The sequence below is a fragment of the Syngnathus floridae genome, chromosome 18 (assembly GCF_059516105.1).
Source record: "Syngnathus floridae isolate MCC-2025c chromosome 18, RoL_Sflo_1.0, whole genome shotgun sequence".
In the NCBI taxonomy this organism is placed as follows: domain Eukaryota; kingdom Metazoa; phylum Chordata; class Actinopteri; order Syngnathiformes; family Syngnathidae; genus Syngnathus; species Syngnathus floridae.
The window spans coordinates 2772679-2787070 of record NC_142430.1 but is presented as its reverse complement, the minus strand read 5'-3'; the positions used below and the strand labels follow the sequence as shown (position 1 = coordinate 2787070).

Sequence of the window (14392 nt, the reverse complement as noted above, 5' to 3'; positions counted from 1 at the left end):
ACCTGGTGACTTTGATTTCAGTTTAGTCTCGGAGGTCGCATTTTTTTTATTGCCTTTGTCCTGTATGTGCTCCCATTCACAGCATCTATGTTGCAGCTGTCACTGAATAGAATAGAATAATCTTTATTGTCATTGTCACACTTGTACAACGAAATTTAAAAAGTGCCAACCGATCAGTGCAAAAAAATAAAACATAAAATAAATAGACTAAAAAGATAAAAAATACAAGGTAAAAACCACACAGAAGAACATACACAAACATAATCTTTTTTTAGCGGCATTTAATGTGACTACCGCTGTAGGGTAAATCTGCTAGTCCTTGATCTAATTGATCTGTAGCGTCTGCCTGATGGCAACGGTTCAAAAAGGGAGTGCCCAGGGTGTTAAGTGTCCTTCAAAATGTTCTGTGTTTTTTTGAGACAGCGGGTTCTGTGTAGGTCTTCCAGTGTGTGGAGAGGGCAGCCAACGATCTTCTGTACTCTGTTGATGACCCCTTGGAGCTTTCTCCTCTGAGCTGCAGTGCAGCTGGTGTACCAAACACATATGCAGTATGTTAGAGTGCTCTCTATGGAGCAGCGATAGAAGGACACCAGCAGTCTTTGTGTAATGCTGTACCTCCTGAGCACCCTTAGGAAGTAGAGTCTCTGCTGGGCCTTTTTTAGCAGCTCAGAGGTGTTCACGCTCCAGGTGAAGTCCTCCTCGATGTGGACTCCCAGGTAGCGGAAGGAGGACACCCTCTCCACACAGACCCCGTTGATGATAACTGGTGAAATGTCCGTTTTATTTTTCCTACTAAAATCAATGACCAGTTCTTGGGTTTTAGCCGTGTTTAGGAGCAGATTGTTCTCTCCGCACCACTCCGATAGCTGCACCACTTCGTCCCTGTAGGCAGACTCAGGGAGCCGGTACCAAGACTGAGAGGTGTGGATGTACGACGGCCCACTCTCACCCTCTGGCTGTGACCCGTCAAAAAGCTCTTAATCCACATGCAGGTATTGTGTGGAAGTCCCAGGCCCCCCATTATGTCCACCAGTCTGTGCGGGAGGATGGTGTTAAAAGCAGAGCTAAAGTCCACGAAGAGCATCCGCACATAGCTTCCCGGCTGCTCCAGGTGGGACAGTGCAGCATGGAGGCTGTAGCTACTGCGTCCTCTGTGGATCTATTTGCCCTGTAGGCAAACTGGTGGGGGTCAAAACCTCTGAGCAGGAGTGATGTGATGTGACCCCGTACCAGCTTTTCAAAGCACTTCATTACCACTGAGGTGAGTGCGACTGGCCGGTAGTCATTAAGGCTGGTGATGTAGCGTTTCTTGGGCAGGGGGACTATAGTGGAGGATTTTAAACAGGATGGGACGGTGGACTCGGTAAGGGACTGGTTGAAGATCTTTGTGAAGACTCCAGCCAGCTGATCTGTGCAGTCCTTTAGGACACGCCCAGTGACACCGTCAGGACCCGCAGCCTTCCTCGGGTTGATGGTCCGCAGCGTGCGCCTCACCTCGTGCGCCTTCACTGTGAGGGTGAAGCTGGTGCGGACTGTGGGATGTGATGTGGCCGCTTCAGGTGGCTCGGACTCGAACAGGGCAGAGAAGGTGTTAAGAAGATGAGTTCTTTTGCTTGCACTTTTACAGTCTCAGCCGCTCTGCAGAGCTTCAATGCTTTTTCCAGGTCGAGATCTCTGTACGCCAAAACCAGCAGACACAGAGTCATGTTCTTACCCCAGGCTGTTGCTCTGATGAACTCACACCACTCTTAGAGTCTCAGAGTCATTGCTGTGCAATAGCATCCTGCTCTCGACGCCTTTTTTGAATTGTCTGTATGATGTGTACGATGTGTCCACTCTGCATCCATTGCAGCCTGGTCATCCTAGAAGAGGGATCCTCCCATCTGTGGTCTCTTCTCAAGGTTTCTAATTTCCCCTGATAGGAGTTTTGAGTTTTTCCTTGCCCTCCTGGGAGTTTAAGATCAGGGGATGTGTGAGAATATTTGTCAATTTTCGCACATGTCCTGAGTGTTTTTTAGTCACCTAAATGTTGAACAGAGGCTGAGATGTACCGAAGTTAAATTCCTTGTTTGGCACGCTCAAACATGGCGAATAAAAATTCTTGAATCTTCCTCTCTCAGTAGCCTCTCTCGAAGACAAACTGGGACTCAGTACCTACCTCTGCAACTGGCTACTGGACTTCCTCTGTCAGAGGCCTCAGGTAGTACGTGTTGGCGACAATATCTCAAGCAGCATCACGCTGAGCACAGGGGCCCCCCAGGGCTGCGTGCTCAGTCCATTGCTCTTCACCCTGCTGACGCATGACTGCACTGCGACCTACAGCGACAACCGCATAGTGAAGTTTGCTGACGACACGACTCTGGTGGGTCTCATCACGAAGGGCGACGAGACTCGGTACAGGTCGGAAGTTGACCTTCTGACCACGTGGTGCAGGGACAACAACCTCCTGCTGAACGTAAACAAGACCAAGGAAATCGTTGTTGACTTCCGGAAGGGTCACACAAAACACCTGCTGCTGATCATCGACGGTGCTGTGGTGGAGAGGGTGAACTGCACCAAGTTCCTGGGGGTGGACATCAGTGAGGACCTCTCCTGGTCCGCAAACACCGCGTCACTGGCAAAAAAAGCTCAGCGCCGCCTGTACTTCCTGCGGAAGCTCAGGCGTGCATGTGCTCCTCAGGCAGTCCTGTCTACATTCTACCGTGGCACCATTGAGAGCGTCCTCACCAGTTGCATCGCTGTCTGGGGAGGTAACTGCACTGAACAGAACTTGAGGGCCCTGCAGCGCATAGTGAATACGGCTGGTAAGATTGTTGGTGCTTCGCTCCCCTCCCTGAAGGACATTTACACCTCCCATCTCGCCCGCAAGGCAACCTCGATTGCGAGTGATGTGAGTCACCCGGCTCACTCTTTGTTTGACCTTCTGCCCTCTGGGAACAGGTACAGGAGCCTGTGCTCCCGCACCACCAGACTCGCCAACAGCTTCTTTCTCCAGGCTGTTAGGACCCTGAACTCGCTACCCCCTTCTGCGTAGCGTGCGGCACTGTTGCGCTATTTTGTGGAATGCCTGCTGTACGCGCACTTGCTCCTTTTTTGCTTCTCGTATTTATTTATTTGTTGTGTTATTTATTCATTATTTATTCAGCACGCTGTTGTTTACTTGTTTACTTGATTGTCTGTTGTGGGCCATGTCTTGTCACCGTGGGATAGGGGGAAAGAAATTTCAGTTTCTTTGTGTGTCTTTGGCATGTGGAGTAATTGACAATAATGCTGACTTTGACTTTTCTTTTCCATAGCCCAAGTCAGACGCTTCTTCCGTTGTCTTGAGTTCAGAAGTGGCTTGACCATGGGAATACGGCTATTGTAGCCCATTTCCCGCACACGTCTGTGAACAGTGGGTTTTGATACCTGGACTCCAGCTTCAGTCCACTGTCTTTGAAGCTCCCCCAAATTCTGGAAGCAACTCTTCTTCACAATGGAGTTAAGGGTGCGGTCATGTCTCTTGGTTGTACAGGGTTTCCTGCCACATATCCGCCTTCCAACGGACTTTTTGTGGATGTGCTTTGAAACTGCTCTCTGTGAGCAGCTTGCTCTTTGAAACATTTCTTTTTGTGTCTTACCCTCCTAATGAAGGGTGTCAATGATGGTCCTCTGGACAGCAGGCAGATCAGCAGTCTTCTCCATGCTTGTGATTTAGTTTACTGAATGAGTGTTTTTCAAGGCTCAGGAAACCCTTGCAGGTGTTTCAAGTTAATTAGACGATTCAAGTGATTAGTTGAATACCCTACTCGTGTACTTTTTCATGATATTCTAATATTTCGATAGGATATTTGAGTTTTCTAAAGCTTTATGCCATAATCAGCAATATTAAAATAATAAAAGGCTTGCGATATTTCAGTTGATGTGTAATGAATCCAGAATATATGACACTTTTGTTTTTTAAATTGCATTACAGAAAATAAAGAACTTAATCACAATATTCTAATTTTCTGAGACAGTCCTGTATAACGCCGTCCGGAGGGGAGTGGTTTGAACAGACTGCAACCTCGGTGAGAAGGGTCTGTAGAGATGTTACTTGCACGTTTACTGGTCCTTAACAGGTACAAGTCCTGGAAAGATGGGAGGTTTATTCCAATTATCTTTTCTGCAGTCCTGATTGTCCGTTGCAGTCTGTGCTTGTCTTGTTTGGAGGCCAATCCAAACCAGACAGTGATGGAGGTGCAGATGATAGACTGGATGATGGCAGTATAGAAGGTCTTAAGCAGCTCCCGCTGCAGGTTGAACTTCCTGAGCTGTCTCAGAAAGTACAGCCTCTGCTGGGCCTTCTCCCGGACAAAGTCTATGTGGCTTGTCCATTTCAAGTCCCGAGAGATTGTGGTTCCCAGGAACTTGAAGGTGTCTGTGGAGAGAATAGTATTACTGCAGATAGTGAGGGGAGAAATTGGTGAAGGGTCTCGCCTGAAGTCCACTGTCAACTCCACGGTCTTGAGCGGGTTCCGCTCCAGGTGGTTTTGGCTGCACCAGTGGACCAGCCGCTCCACCTCCTGTCTGTGCGCAGTCTCGTCACCGTTCCGGATCAGTCCGATGAGAGTGGTGCCGTCTGCATAATTCAGGAGCTTCACAGGAGAGAAGAGCAGTGGGGAGAGAAGAGCAGTGGGGAGAGGACGCACCCCTGAGGGGCACCAGTATTGGTGGTCCGGGTGTCAGATATGATGCTCCCCAGCCTCACACGCTGTCTCCTGTTGGTCAGGAAGCTGGTGATCCACTGACAGGTGGAGGCAGGCACCACGAGCTGGAGGATGTCAGGAGCGATGGTGTTGAACGCTGAGCTGAAGTCCACAAACAGGATCGTACAATACGTTCCTGGGGTGTCCAGGTGGTGCAGGACGTAGTGCAGTCCCATGTTGACCGCATCGTCCACCGACCTGTTTGCCCGGTAGGAAAACTGGAGGGCGTCAAGCAGGTGGCCCGTGACGTCCTTCAGGTTGTTCAACACTAACCTCTCAAAAGATTTAATGACTACAGATGTCAGGGCGACAGGTCTACAGCCATTCAAACCTGTGATGGCGGGCTTCTTGGCCACCGGTACGATGGAGGAGCTCTTGAAGCACAAGGGCACCTCACGCAGCTCCAGGGAATGGTTGAAGATCCGTGCAAAGGTGGGTGCCAGTTGTTCAGCACAGACTTTCAAGCAGGAAGGGGACACGCCATCTTAGCCCAGTGCCTTCCTGATCTTTTGTCTCCGGAACATCTGGCGCATTTCCTCCTTGTGGATCTGGAGTGCGGGCGCGGCCTCTGCAAGAGAGAGAGTAGGTGACAACGGTGAAGGAGGTGTGGACAGAGCGGTTGTGGAGGGAGGTGAGTATGTTGATTGTGCTGCAGGAGGTCCTGCTGTGTGGCAGGACCGATCGAACCTGCAGTAAAACCTGTTTAGCTGGTTTGCAAGCCTTGGGCTCTCTACAGGACGGGGGGTTGGTTTCTTGAAGCCCGTCATGCTCTGCAGACCTTTCCACACTGTTGAGGGATCAGGATTGAGAGCTGTCTCTCCAGGCTCACCCCGTAACACCACTTGGCTTTCCTGACCTCTCGGTTCAGTGTTTTTCTGGTCTGCTTGAACAGGTCCCAGTTGCCACTCCTGTAGCCCTCCTCCTTGACTTTGCGCAGCCTTCTGAGGTTCGGTGTAAACCAATGTTTGTCGTTGTTGTACGTGTAGAAGGTCTTCATCTGCACACACAGATCCTCACAAAAACTGATGTATGATGTGACAGTGCAGTGAGATCATGCAGGTCTGAAGTTGCAGCTTCAAAAACTCCCCAAGCAGGCTTGGAGGTCCTGCTTTGACTCCACTGTCCACTTCCTCACAGTCGTCACCACAGGCTTAGAAGTTTTTAATTTCTGCCTGTAGGCCGGGATCAGATGAACTAGACAGTGGTCAGAGAGTCCTAAAGCTGCACGAGCCACAGAGTGGTATGCATCCTTTATTACGGTGTAGCAGTGGTGCAGTGTCTGTGCCCCTCTGGTGGGACACGTTATGTGCTGTCTGTATTTGGGAAGTTCGTGTCCAAGGTTCGACCTCTTAAAATCACCCAGAACAATGATTAGTGAATTTGGTAGAAACTTCTACATGTCTGTCACCTGGTCAGCCAGCATCTGCGTGGCTTCACTCGCACGTGCGTGTGGTGAAATGTAAACAACCGCTATGACGATCGAGGAGAACTCCCGTGGTGAATAGGCAGTTTATGAAAAGTGTTTCTAGGAGAGGGCTGCAAGACTCTTTCAACACCGTGACATCAGTACACCAACGATCATTAATATAGAAACATAGACCACCTCCCTTTGATTTTCCGGAGAGCTCCGCGCTGCGGTCTGCACGCATTAGCCGAAACCCAGCTAGCTCCACGACGTGGTGGGGGGTGCGTCCGTCAAGCCACGTTTCAACAAAGCACAGCGTGGCAGATCTGTTGAAGTCCGTGTTCCTTGAAGTGAGAAGCAGCAGTTCGCCCATCTTGTTCGCCAGGGAGCGAACATTTGCCAGATGAATTGCTGGTAGGGCAGAACTGAACCCTCTCTGCCTCAGCTTTACGAGGGCTCCGGCGCATTTGCCACGTCGTCGTTTGTGTGCTAGCTTGTATAGCACCGCCGCTCCGGCTAAAATCTCCATCAAACAGTATGGATGAGAGAGAACTGGAGATAAAATACCAGGAGAAGACTGTCCGATGTTTAACAGTTCTTCTCTGGTAGCAGTAATCCGGGATGGACAGCAGTGGACACAGAAAACACACAAAATAAGACAAAGTAGCAGAGGGCGATTCACCTTCAGCCATCCGCCGCGCCATTATGACGTCATACAAATGGTATACAAAGACACTGAACAAACTGCGGGACATTATGGACAATACCGGCGACCCTCTACACACAGTCATCATTGCTCAGATGGCTTGGGTTCCACGCATGAGTCTGACCCGGAAGTCACCTCATCCGTTTGAGGCCCAGGCAGGATGTGACGTTAATAGTGATACTATTTGGTGAAGGACTGCAGATGACTCATGAGCCTGACCCAGAAGTCACCGCTGCGCCTAAGTTGGAGATGCAGCTGCGGTCTATTGTACCGTATTGGCCCGAATATAAGATGGTGTTTTTTGCATTGAAATAAGACTGAAAAAGTGGGGGTCGTCTTACATTTGGGGTCTAGACATTATACCCATTCACAACGCTAGATGACGCCAGATATCTTTAAAGCAAATGCTGAAATTAACTCCCCAGGCCAAAGCGAACCCCTGTCACGAAGAAAAGTCAAAGTCTGCTTTATTGTCAATTTCTTCACATGTCAAGACACACAAAGAGATTGAAATCACGTTTCCCACTATCCCACGGTGACAAGACATAGTACACAATATACATACAAGTAAACCGCACAAAAAGTAAAAAAAAAGAAGGCACAAACAATGAATAAATAAGAGTGATGAATAAATAATAAATAATCAAATAACATAGTAAATAAGAGGAGCAAAAATGGAGCAAGTGTGTATACAGCAGACAGTCAGAATATAGGGCAAAAGTACAGGACGTTATGCAGCCGAGGGTGGAGGGGGGAGAGAGTTCAGGATCCTAACAGCCTGGAGTATGAAGCTGTTGGTGAGTCAGGTGGTGCGGGAGCGCAGGCTCCTGTACCTCTTCCCAGAGGGCAGAAGATCAAACAAAGAGTGAGCGGGGTGACTCACATCACACAAAATGAAGGTCGCCTTGTGGGTGAGATGGGAGGTGTAAATGTCCTTCAGGGAGGGGAGTGAATCACCAATAATCTTACCAGCTGTGTTCCCTATGCGCTGCAGGGCCTTCATGTTGTATTCAGTGCAGCTACCACCCCACACAGCGATACAACTGGAGAGCACGCGCTCAATGGTGCCACGGTAGAATGTGGTCATGATGGCCGGAGGAGCACTTGCTCGCCTAGTTTCCGCAGGAAGTACAGGCGGCGCTGAGCTTTCTTCGCCAGTGATGCAGTGAAGAAAGAGAGAGATCTCAACTACTCTCAAATTTAAACCAGTTTGCATTCATTTATTGGAATGTTTTTTCTTATTCAGATTTCTTTCAAGACTACAGTTACAGTTAGACTTCCCTTCGATGGTAATGCAGTTATTGCAATTTTGTTGTTTTATCACAGTAGATTACCGTAATTTCCGGACTATAAATCGCGTTTTTTTTCATAGTTTGGGTGGGGGGGCGACTTATACTCAGGAGCGACTTATATATGTTTTTTTTCCACAAATTTTTACTTGATCATTAAGACATCACTTACAAGTATAGTTGACCACTTCCCATGTTATTTTTAGTATAGTTGATCACTTCACATGCTTTTATATCTTTATCTTGAACATATTCAAAACATAAAAAATAGAGAAAACATCAAATAAAGCAATTAACACTTTAAAGCACCATATCCAAGTCCACTGTCTGCTGTATGTACACTTGATCCATTTTTGCTCCTATTATATTTATTATTATTATTTATTATTATTTGTTTATTTATCATTTATTCAACACTCTTATTTATTCATTGTTTGTGTCTTCTTGGTTTTTTTTTGTGTTGCTTGTATGCATATGTGTACTATCTCACCAAGGGATAGTGGAAACGTAATTTCAATCTCTTTGCGTGTCTTAGTATATATAAAAAAAAATCAACGATAAAGAAGACTTTGACTTTGATAAAACAACCAAAAAAAATTATATTTTCAGACGAAACTGGATGAGGGCGCTTTAAATTTCACCGTTGGCCATGACTCATCAACTGGGTGGGCTTAAGAAAAATGGCACCAAAAAGAAACTCATATTTTGCAGGTTACAAACTTCAAGTTGTAAAATATGCAGCTGAAAACAGTAATCGAGCAGCAGAAAGAAAGTTTGGAGAACCGTGATGTACCAATGGATTACTATTTCAAGTGACGTCAGTAGCGCGGCGCGGCGGTTGTTTACATACAAACGTGCCCACACAAGGACTCCCGGCATCATTAGCGGTGATCATTTCTAAGTGACACGGGGGTCAAAGAGTTTGAAAGAATTAAGGATTTGGAGTGACAGAGAAGGTTTGAAAAACTATTTTGGCTTTTACGCACGCCCGGTCCTACTCTACTGAGTCGGGGGCCGGCGCTCGGCCGAGTGGTTGTCCGCGAACGATGCGCGTGGCTCGGACATGGCCATTACGCACGCCCGGTCTGTCTGGAAGTCCACGCCGCCACACGCTTGGAAGTTTGTTTTGTTTAATAAAGAGCCGTTTACCAAACCCACGTCTATCCTTGTACTTTGTTAACGCTACAATATAGTTATATAGTAGATCTGTGGAATAAAGACGAGGCTGACGTCAGGGCGCACGCGCGGCGATGTTGACAAAGGACGAGGAATTTGATCGATGGATTTAATGGAATTAAAGTGCACGGATGGTTTGGTAATATTATAGGCTTGTATTATAGTTATTTTAAATATAGTTTATCTATCGTTATATGAGCCTGTGGAATATTTTGAAGTGCAAGCGCCCTCAGCCGTGCGCACCCATTGTTGACAAAGAACGATCGATGGATTTAATGAATTGAAGTGACACCGATGGTTTTATAAACATGTTATTCATGTAATAGTTGTCCTTAATCACTCTATATGTTACGTCAGGCCCGTTCTCAGCTCTTTGTTTGTGTTTGTCACGTTAGCATACCTATCGTTTAGCCTGTTGTTGCTATTTAATGAATTGGAGTGACACCGATGGTTTTATAAACATGTTATTCATGTAATAGTTGTCCTTAATCACTCTATATGTTACGTCAGGCCCGTTCTCAGCTCTTTGTTTGAGTTTGTCACGTTAGCATACCTATCGTTTAGCCTGTTGTTGCTATTTAATGAATTGGAGTGACACTGATGGTTTTATAAACATGTTATTCATGTAATAGTTGTCCTTAATCACTCTATATGTTACGTCAGGCCCGTTCTCAGCTCTTTGTTTGTGTTTGTCACGTTAGCATACCTATCGTTTAGCCTGTTGTTGCTATCGTTTAGCCTGTTGTTGCTCGTTCATGACTGTTTTTGGTGTGGGATTTTGTCGAATAAATTGCCCCCAAAATGCGACTTATACTCCGGAGCGACTTATATATGTTTTTTTTCACTTTTTGGGGCATTTTTTGGCTGGTGCGACTTATACTCCGGAGCGACTTATAGTCCGGAAAATACGGTAGTTTATTTACATTTCAAAAACCAGAAGCCATTTATTTACAAATGTGATTTCACTTTAGTTTACATATTTAAATGTTCAGATATTAAGATGTGATAGACAGTTTTTGCATGATTTGAATGTGGCAAAATAACATGCTTTTTCTCTCAAATATATTGTTATAATAATTTGTTTCAGATGTACTGTAATTGTTTTCTGTATAAAAATTAAATTTGGTGTTCAAAAAGTCTTTTTTCAATCTTGAGTCTTGAAAAAGAGGGGGTCGTCTTATAATCAGGATTGTCTTATATTCAGGCCAATACGGTAAATCAAATACAGGATACTGCATGGAAATCAAAACTGTGATGACGCATGCACATCTGACCTCATCCGGTTCAGGCCGGACAGGATGCACCTGCAGTCCATTTTAGAAGCTTATGAGTCATATGAGGGCAACATATGACCTAATGGAAGAATACTGTCATACGACGTACATACAGCCTATAAAAGGTTCGTTCCAAACGAGAGGAGCACTCTTTTTCATCAGGCTGCCCAGAACAAAAAACACCTTCAGACGAAGATAGATTTTTCATTATTTTTGAGATTAGACCAAAATCCGCTAAAATGAATCTAGAGTCTTCGGATTGGACTTTGTTAAATTTTAGGCTTGCCGATAGGCTAGGAGATGGGGACCTCAAGGCAGCAGGAAGAAACCATTTTTACGGCCTGGTCCTCTCCCTCCTTTAGGCAAGCCTATATTCTCAAACAGAATTCGGATTTTTGGAACAAAAGTGAATTGATCACTCGACATATTCCACCAAATAGCATTTAATACTTTTTGTCTATTTTTCCTCTTTTGCTATTTTTGGAGTTTTACAATCGAGAGAACTTCGAGACTGAATAATTTTTGCTCTATTGAGTGAAATTATTATTGTTAGTTCGAACAATTGAGACTTACAATTCTTTTTCTCACTTATTTATTAAATGTCTACTCTTTAATCATTTAATTTTGAATAATGATTCTTGGATCTTTTATGCTCTAAATCTATTTTGTTTCTCTTTCATAGTCATACTTTGAAACCGTTCAGTTCTGTCAGGACTCATCCCCGATCGTGTCATAGTTCTGTTCGTGTGTCTGTGTGCTCGCCCCTCCCCTCCTGTGTGCCCATGATCAGTGTGATTATTCCCACCTGCCTGTCGTTACCTGTCGTGTATATAAGTCCTGTCTGCCCCTCACTCCCTGTCGGATCGTCGATGTCGTCACGTTTGCTGTCCTTGTCGGTCAGTCTGTCATGTTATTAGTTTGCCAGTTCTCGTCTGTTTCCCTCAATGCCTCGTTCCACTTCCCTTTTCCCTCAATAAACCTTGGTCTAAGCTGCACTTGGTCCCCATGCTCCATGTTCCATCCGATCCGTGACAGAACGAGCCGACCGTCACAGTGACCAGCGCTTGGACCCCCCTTCACCACCAGCTCCCGCTGCGACGCCCGATCCACATCCGAGCAGGTTTCAGCGCCATGGGCTCCACAGCCGCCGTCAAACTCGCTCCCGCGACACCGGACCCGCGGCCGACATTGGAGTTCCTCCCGGCGCCATCGGCTCCGTGGCCGCCATCAGACTTCGCTCCGGCGATGCCGGACCCGCGGCCGCCATTAGACTCCCGGCCACCATCGGGCCTCACCCCAGCGTCACTGGACCCACGGCCGTCGTCGGACTTCTTGCCAGCAACGCCGGACTTTGAGCCAGCTGCACCAAACCAGCGATCGTCCCTGGCTCCACTCCCACTGCTGCGGCGCGTGTGACTCTTGCCGCTGCATGCAGATCTGACTCTCAAGTCGCCGCTCGAGTGCAGTTCTGTACCCCAAGTCGCCGCCCGAGTGCGGTTCTGTACCCCAAGTCGCCGCCCGAGCGCGGTTCTGTTCCCCAAGTCGCCGCCCGAGCGCGGTTCTGTCCCCCAAGTCGCCGCCAGAGCGCGATTCTGTCCCCCAAGTCGCCGCCCGAGCGCGGTTCGGTTCCCCAAGTCGCCGCCCGAGCGCGGTTCGGTTCCTCAAGTCGCCGCCCGAGTGCGGTTCGGTTCTCCAAGTCGCCGCCCGAGTGCGGTTCGGTTCCCCGAGTTGTTTGTTTTTTGGGACGTCGGGAGCCGTCCCTTGTGGGGGGGTTCTGTCAGGACTCGTCCCCGATCGTGTCATAGTTCTGTTCGTGTGTCTGTGTGCTCGCCTCTCCCCTCCTGTGTGCCCATGATCAGTGTGATTATTCCTACCTGCCTCTCGTTACCTGTCGTGGATATAATTCCTGTCTGCCCCTCACTCCCTGTCGGATCGCCGATGTCGTCACGTTTGCTGTCCTTGTGGTTCCTGTCTGTTTCGAGTCTGTTTCTGTTTGCAATCCCTGTCGGTCAGTCTGTCATGTTATTAGTTTGCCTGTTCTCGTCTGTTTCCCTCGATGCCTTGTTCCACTTCCCTTTTCCCTCAATAAACCCTGGTCTAAGCTGCACTTGGTCGCCCTGCTCCATGTTCCATCCGATCCGTGACAAGTTCTTTTTAAAGTGAAGACAGCTTTAATCCTAAACACCGGGAATTGTCAGATATGGTTCGAAATAGCTAGTGTAAATTAACGAATCACCGCGGTTTTAACAAAGACAGATTCAAACGCACCTTTTTCAATAAGGTGCCCCCGGCTCCCCGGGTTTGTCTTAGCCTGGTTCGGAGATTCGTTCGTAATCTAACCACCCGAGTTAAATTAACTCCACCGGAACCAATCTAATTTCTGTACGACGCCAATCCCTCTCAAGTCACCCGAAGCTCGAGCCGAGTAACTCAATTCGAGGCAAGAATTCGAAGTGACCGCATCGTATCCCCGCTACTGTTTGAAGTTCTTATTATGTTACGGATATTTTTAGATGTCTTTGTTAAGACCTCAGGGATTCGTTTATATAGCGCACCCAAGCACTAGTTTTGCCGAAGTAAATGTTGATATGGGTCCGTTCTACTTGGTCGCTCAAGCAGCGAGCCGACCAACTTGTTTATTCGAAAGAGAATCGAATTAATAAGAGTGTGACAATAATAGCATTTAAGAAGAAAATTAATGCACTTTACATTATTAATTCTAACTTCTTATATGTAGATCTAGCACTTAACTGTCGTAGTGCTTCACCCCACTTGGTGCTTTAAAAAGAATAATAACTTTCTTAAAACGAATAAAAATGTCTTACTCTATTTATATTTGCCCAGTAATTAATTTGGAAGGCAAGTCTATTTTTCGATCGTGTCCTGTGTAACTTTTGACGCGGCCCGACAAAATTAGGAACTGCGCCGCGCCCGACGGACAATCGAAATACTTTTATCCTTTACCAACTCAAATAATTTAATTTAACCATCGTCGTTATTTTATTTAGAGGAAGTAAATTTTCAAACGAATTAACATTTAACAAAATTCACTCTTCCCTTAAATATTTACGAAAGTTATTTAATTCTCTAACATGTTCGGAGTTACTTTTTACGCGGCCCGTCAAAAGGGGAAACGGGCCTGCGCCCTTCGAATAATTAAATTACTTTCAGTTCTACACCAAACCAATAATCCGATTTAAACACTTCCGTTAATTTATTCAGACGAAGCGAACTTTCAAACGGATTGAAATTCACTCGTGTCTCAAATAACTACAAAAGTTATTTAATTCTCTAAAATTGTCTGATGTTACTTTTATTTATTACGGTCCTATGTTATACCATAATAACCCCCCGCACATTACCGTAATTTCCGGACTATAAGCCGCGACTTTTTTCCAAAATTTTGAACCCTGCGGCTTATAGTCAGGTGCGGCTTATATAAGATTTTTTTCATGATTTTTTTGTGATGACTTGATCACTTTTATACACTCGTAAAAAGGCTGTGGACCACTGTTGTGCGTTATCTTGAAGAAAAAAACAACAACAAAAATACTATTTTGAAACATTACTATGGCTGCTGTTTATTCTGGCTGTGTTGCTTGTGACTATAATGAGCTTTAATAGGAATGCACGCTAGGTGACCTGCGTCAAAGGGCTCTAAACCCTTTCTCTTACTCTGCCATGTGACTCAGAGATTACACAAAGCAGTGGCGCTGTTTGGACCATCTGCATTGTATTGAAACCCAATCAATCAGCATTTAAATTCAATTCTTCTGACATTTTGCTCACCAAAAACAAGTTGTAATGAATGTGAA

The 14392-nt window shown here is 46.3% G+C and overlaps 1 protein-coding gene across 5 annotated transcripts in view; it reads left to right on the top strand.

The window, feature by feature from the left end:
• Positions 1-14392, top strand: part of mix23 (mitochondrial matrix import factor 23) — a 60194-nt gene that overhangs the window by 4833 nt on the left and 40969 nt on the right. The window contains exon 3 of one of the 5 annotated variants that reach the window (XM_088360312.1): positions 11613-12684. The exons of the other annotated variants lie outside the window; for them this stretch is intronic. Coding sequence (XP_088216438.1) covers positions 11613-11993 — 381 coding nt within the window. The 3' untranslated portion in view covers positions 11994-12684. Of the gene's footprint in view, positions 1-11612; positions 12685-14392 lie in introns of those variants that run through there. 5 annotated transcript variants of the gene reach the window in all.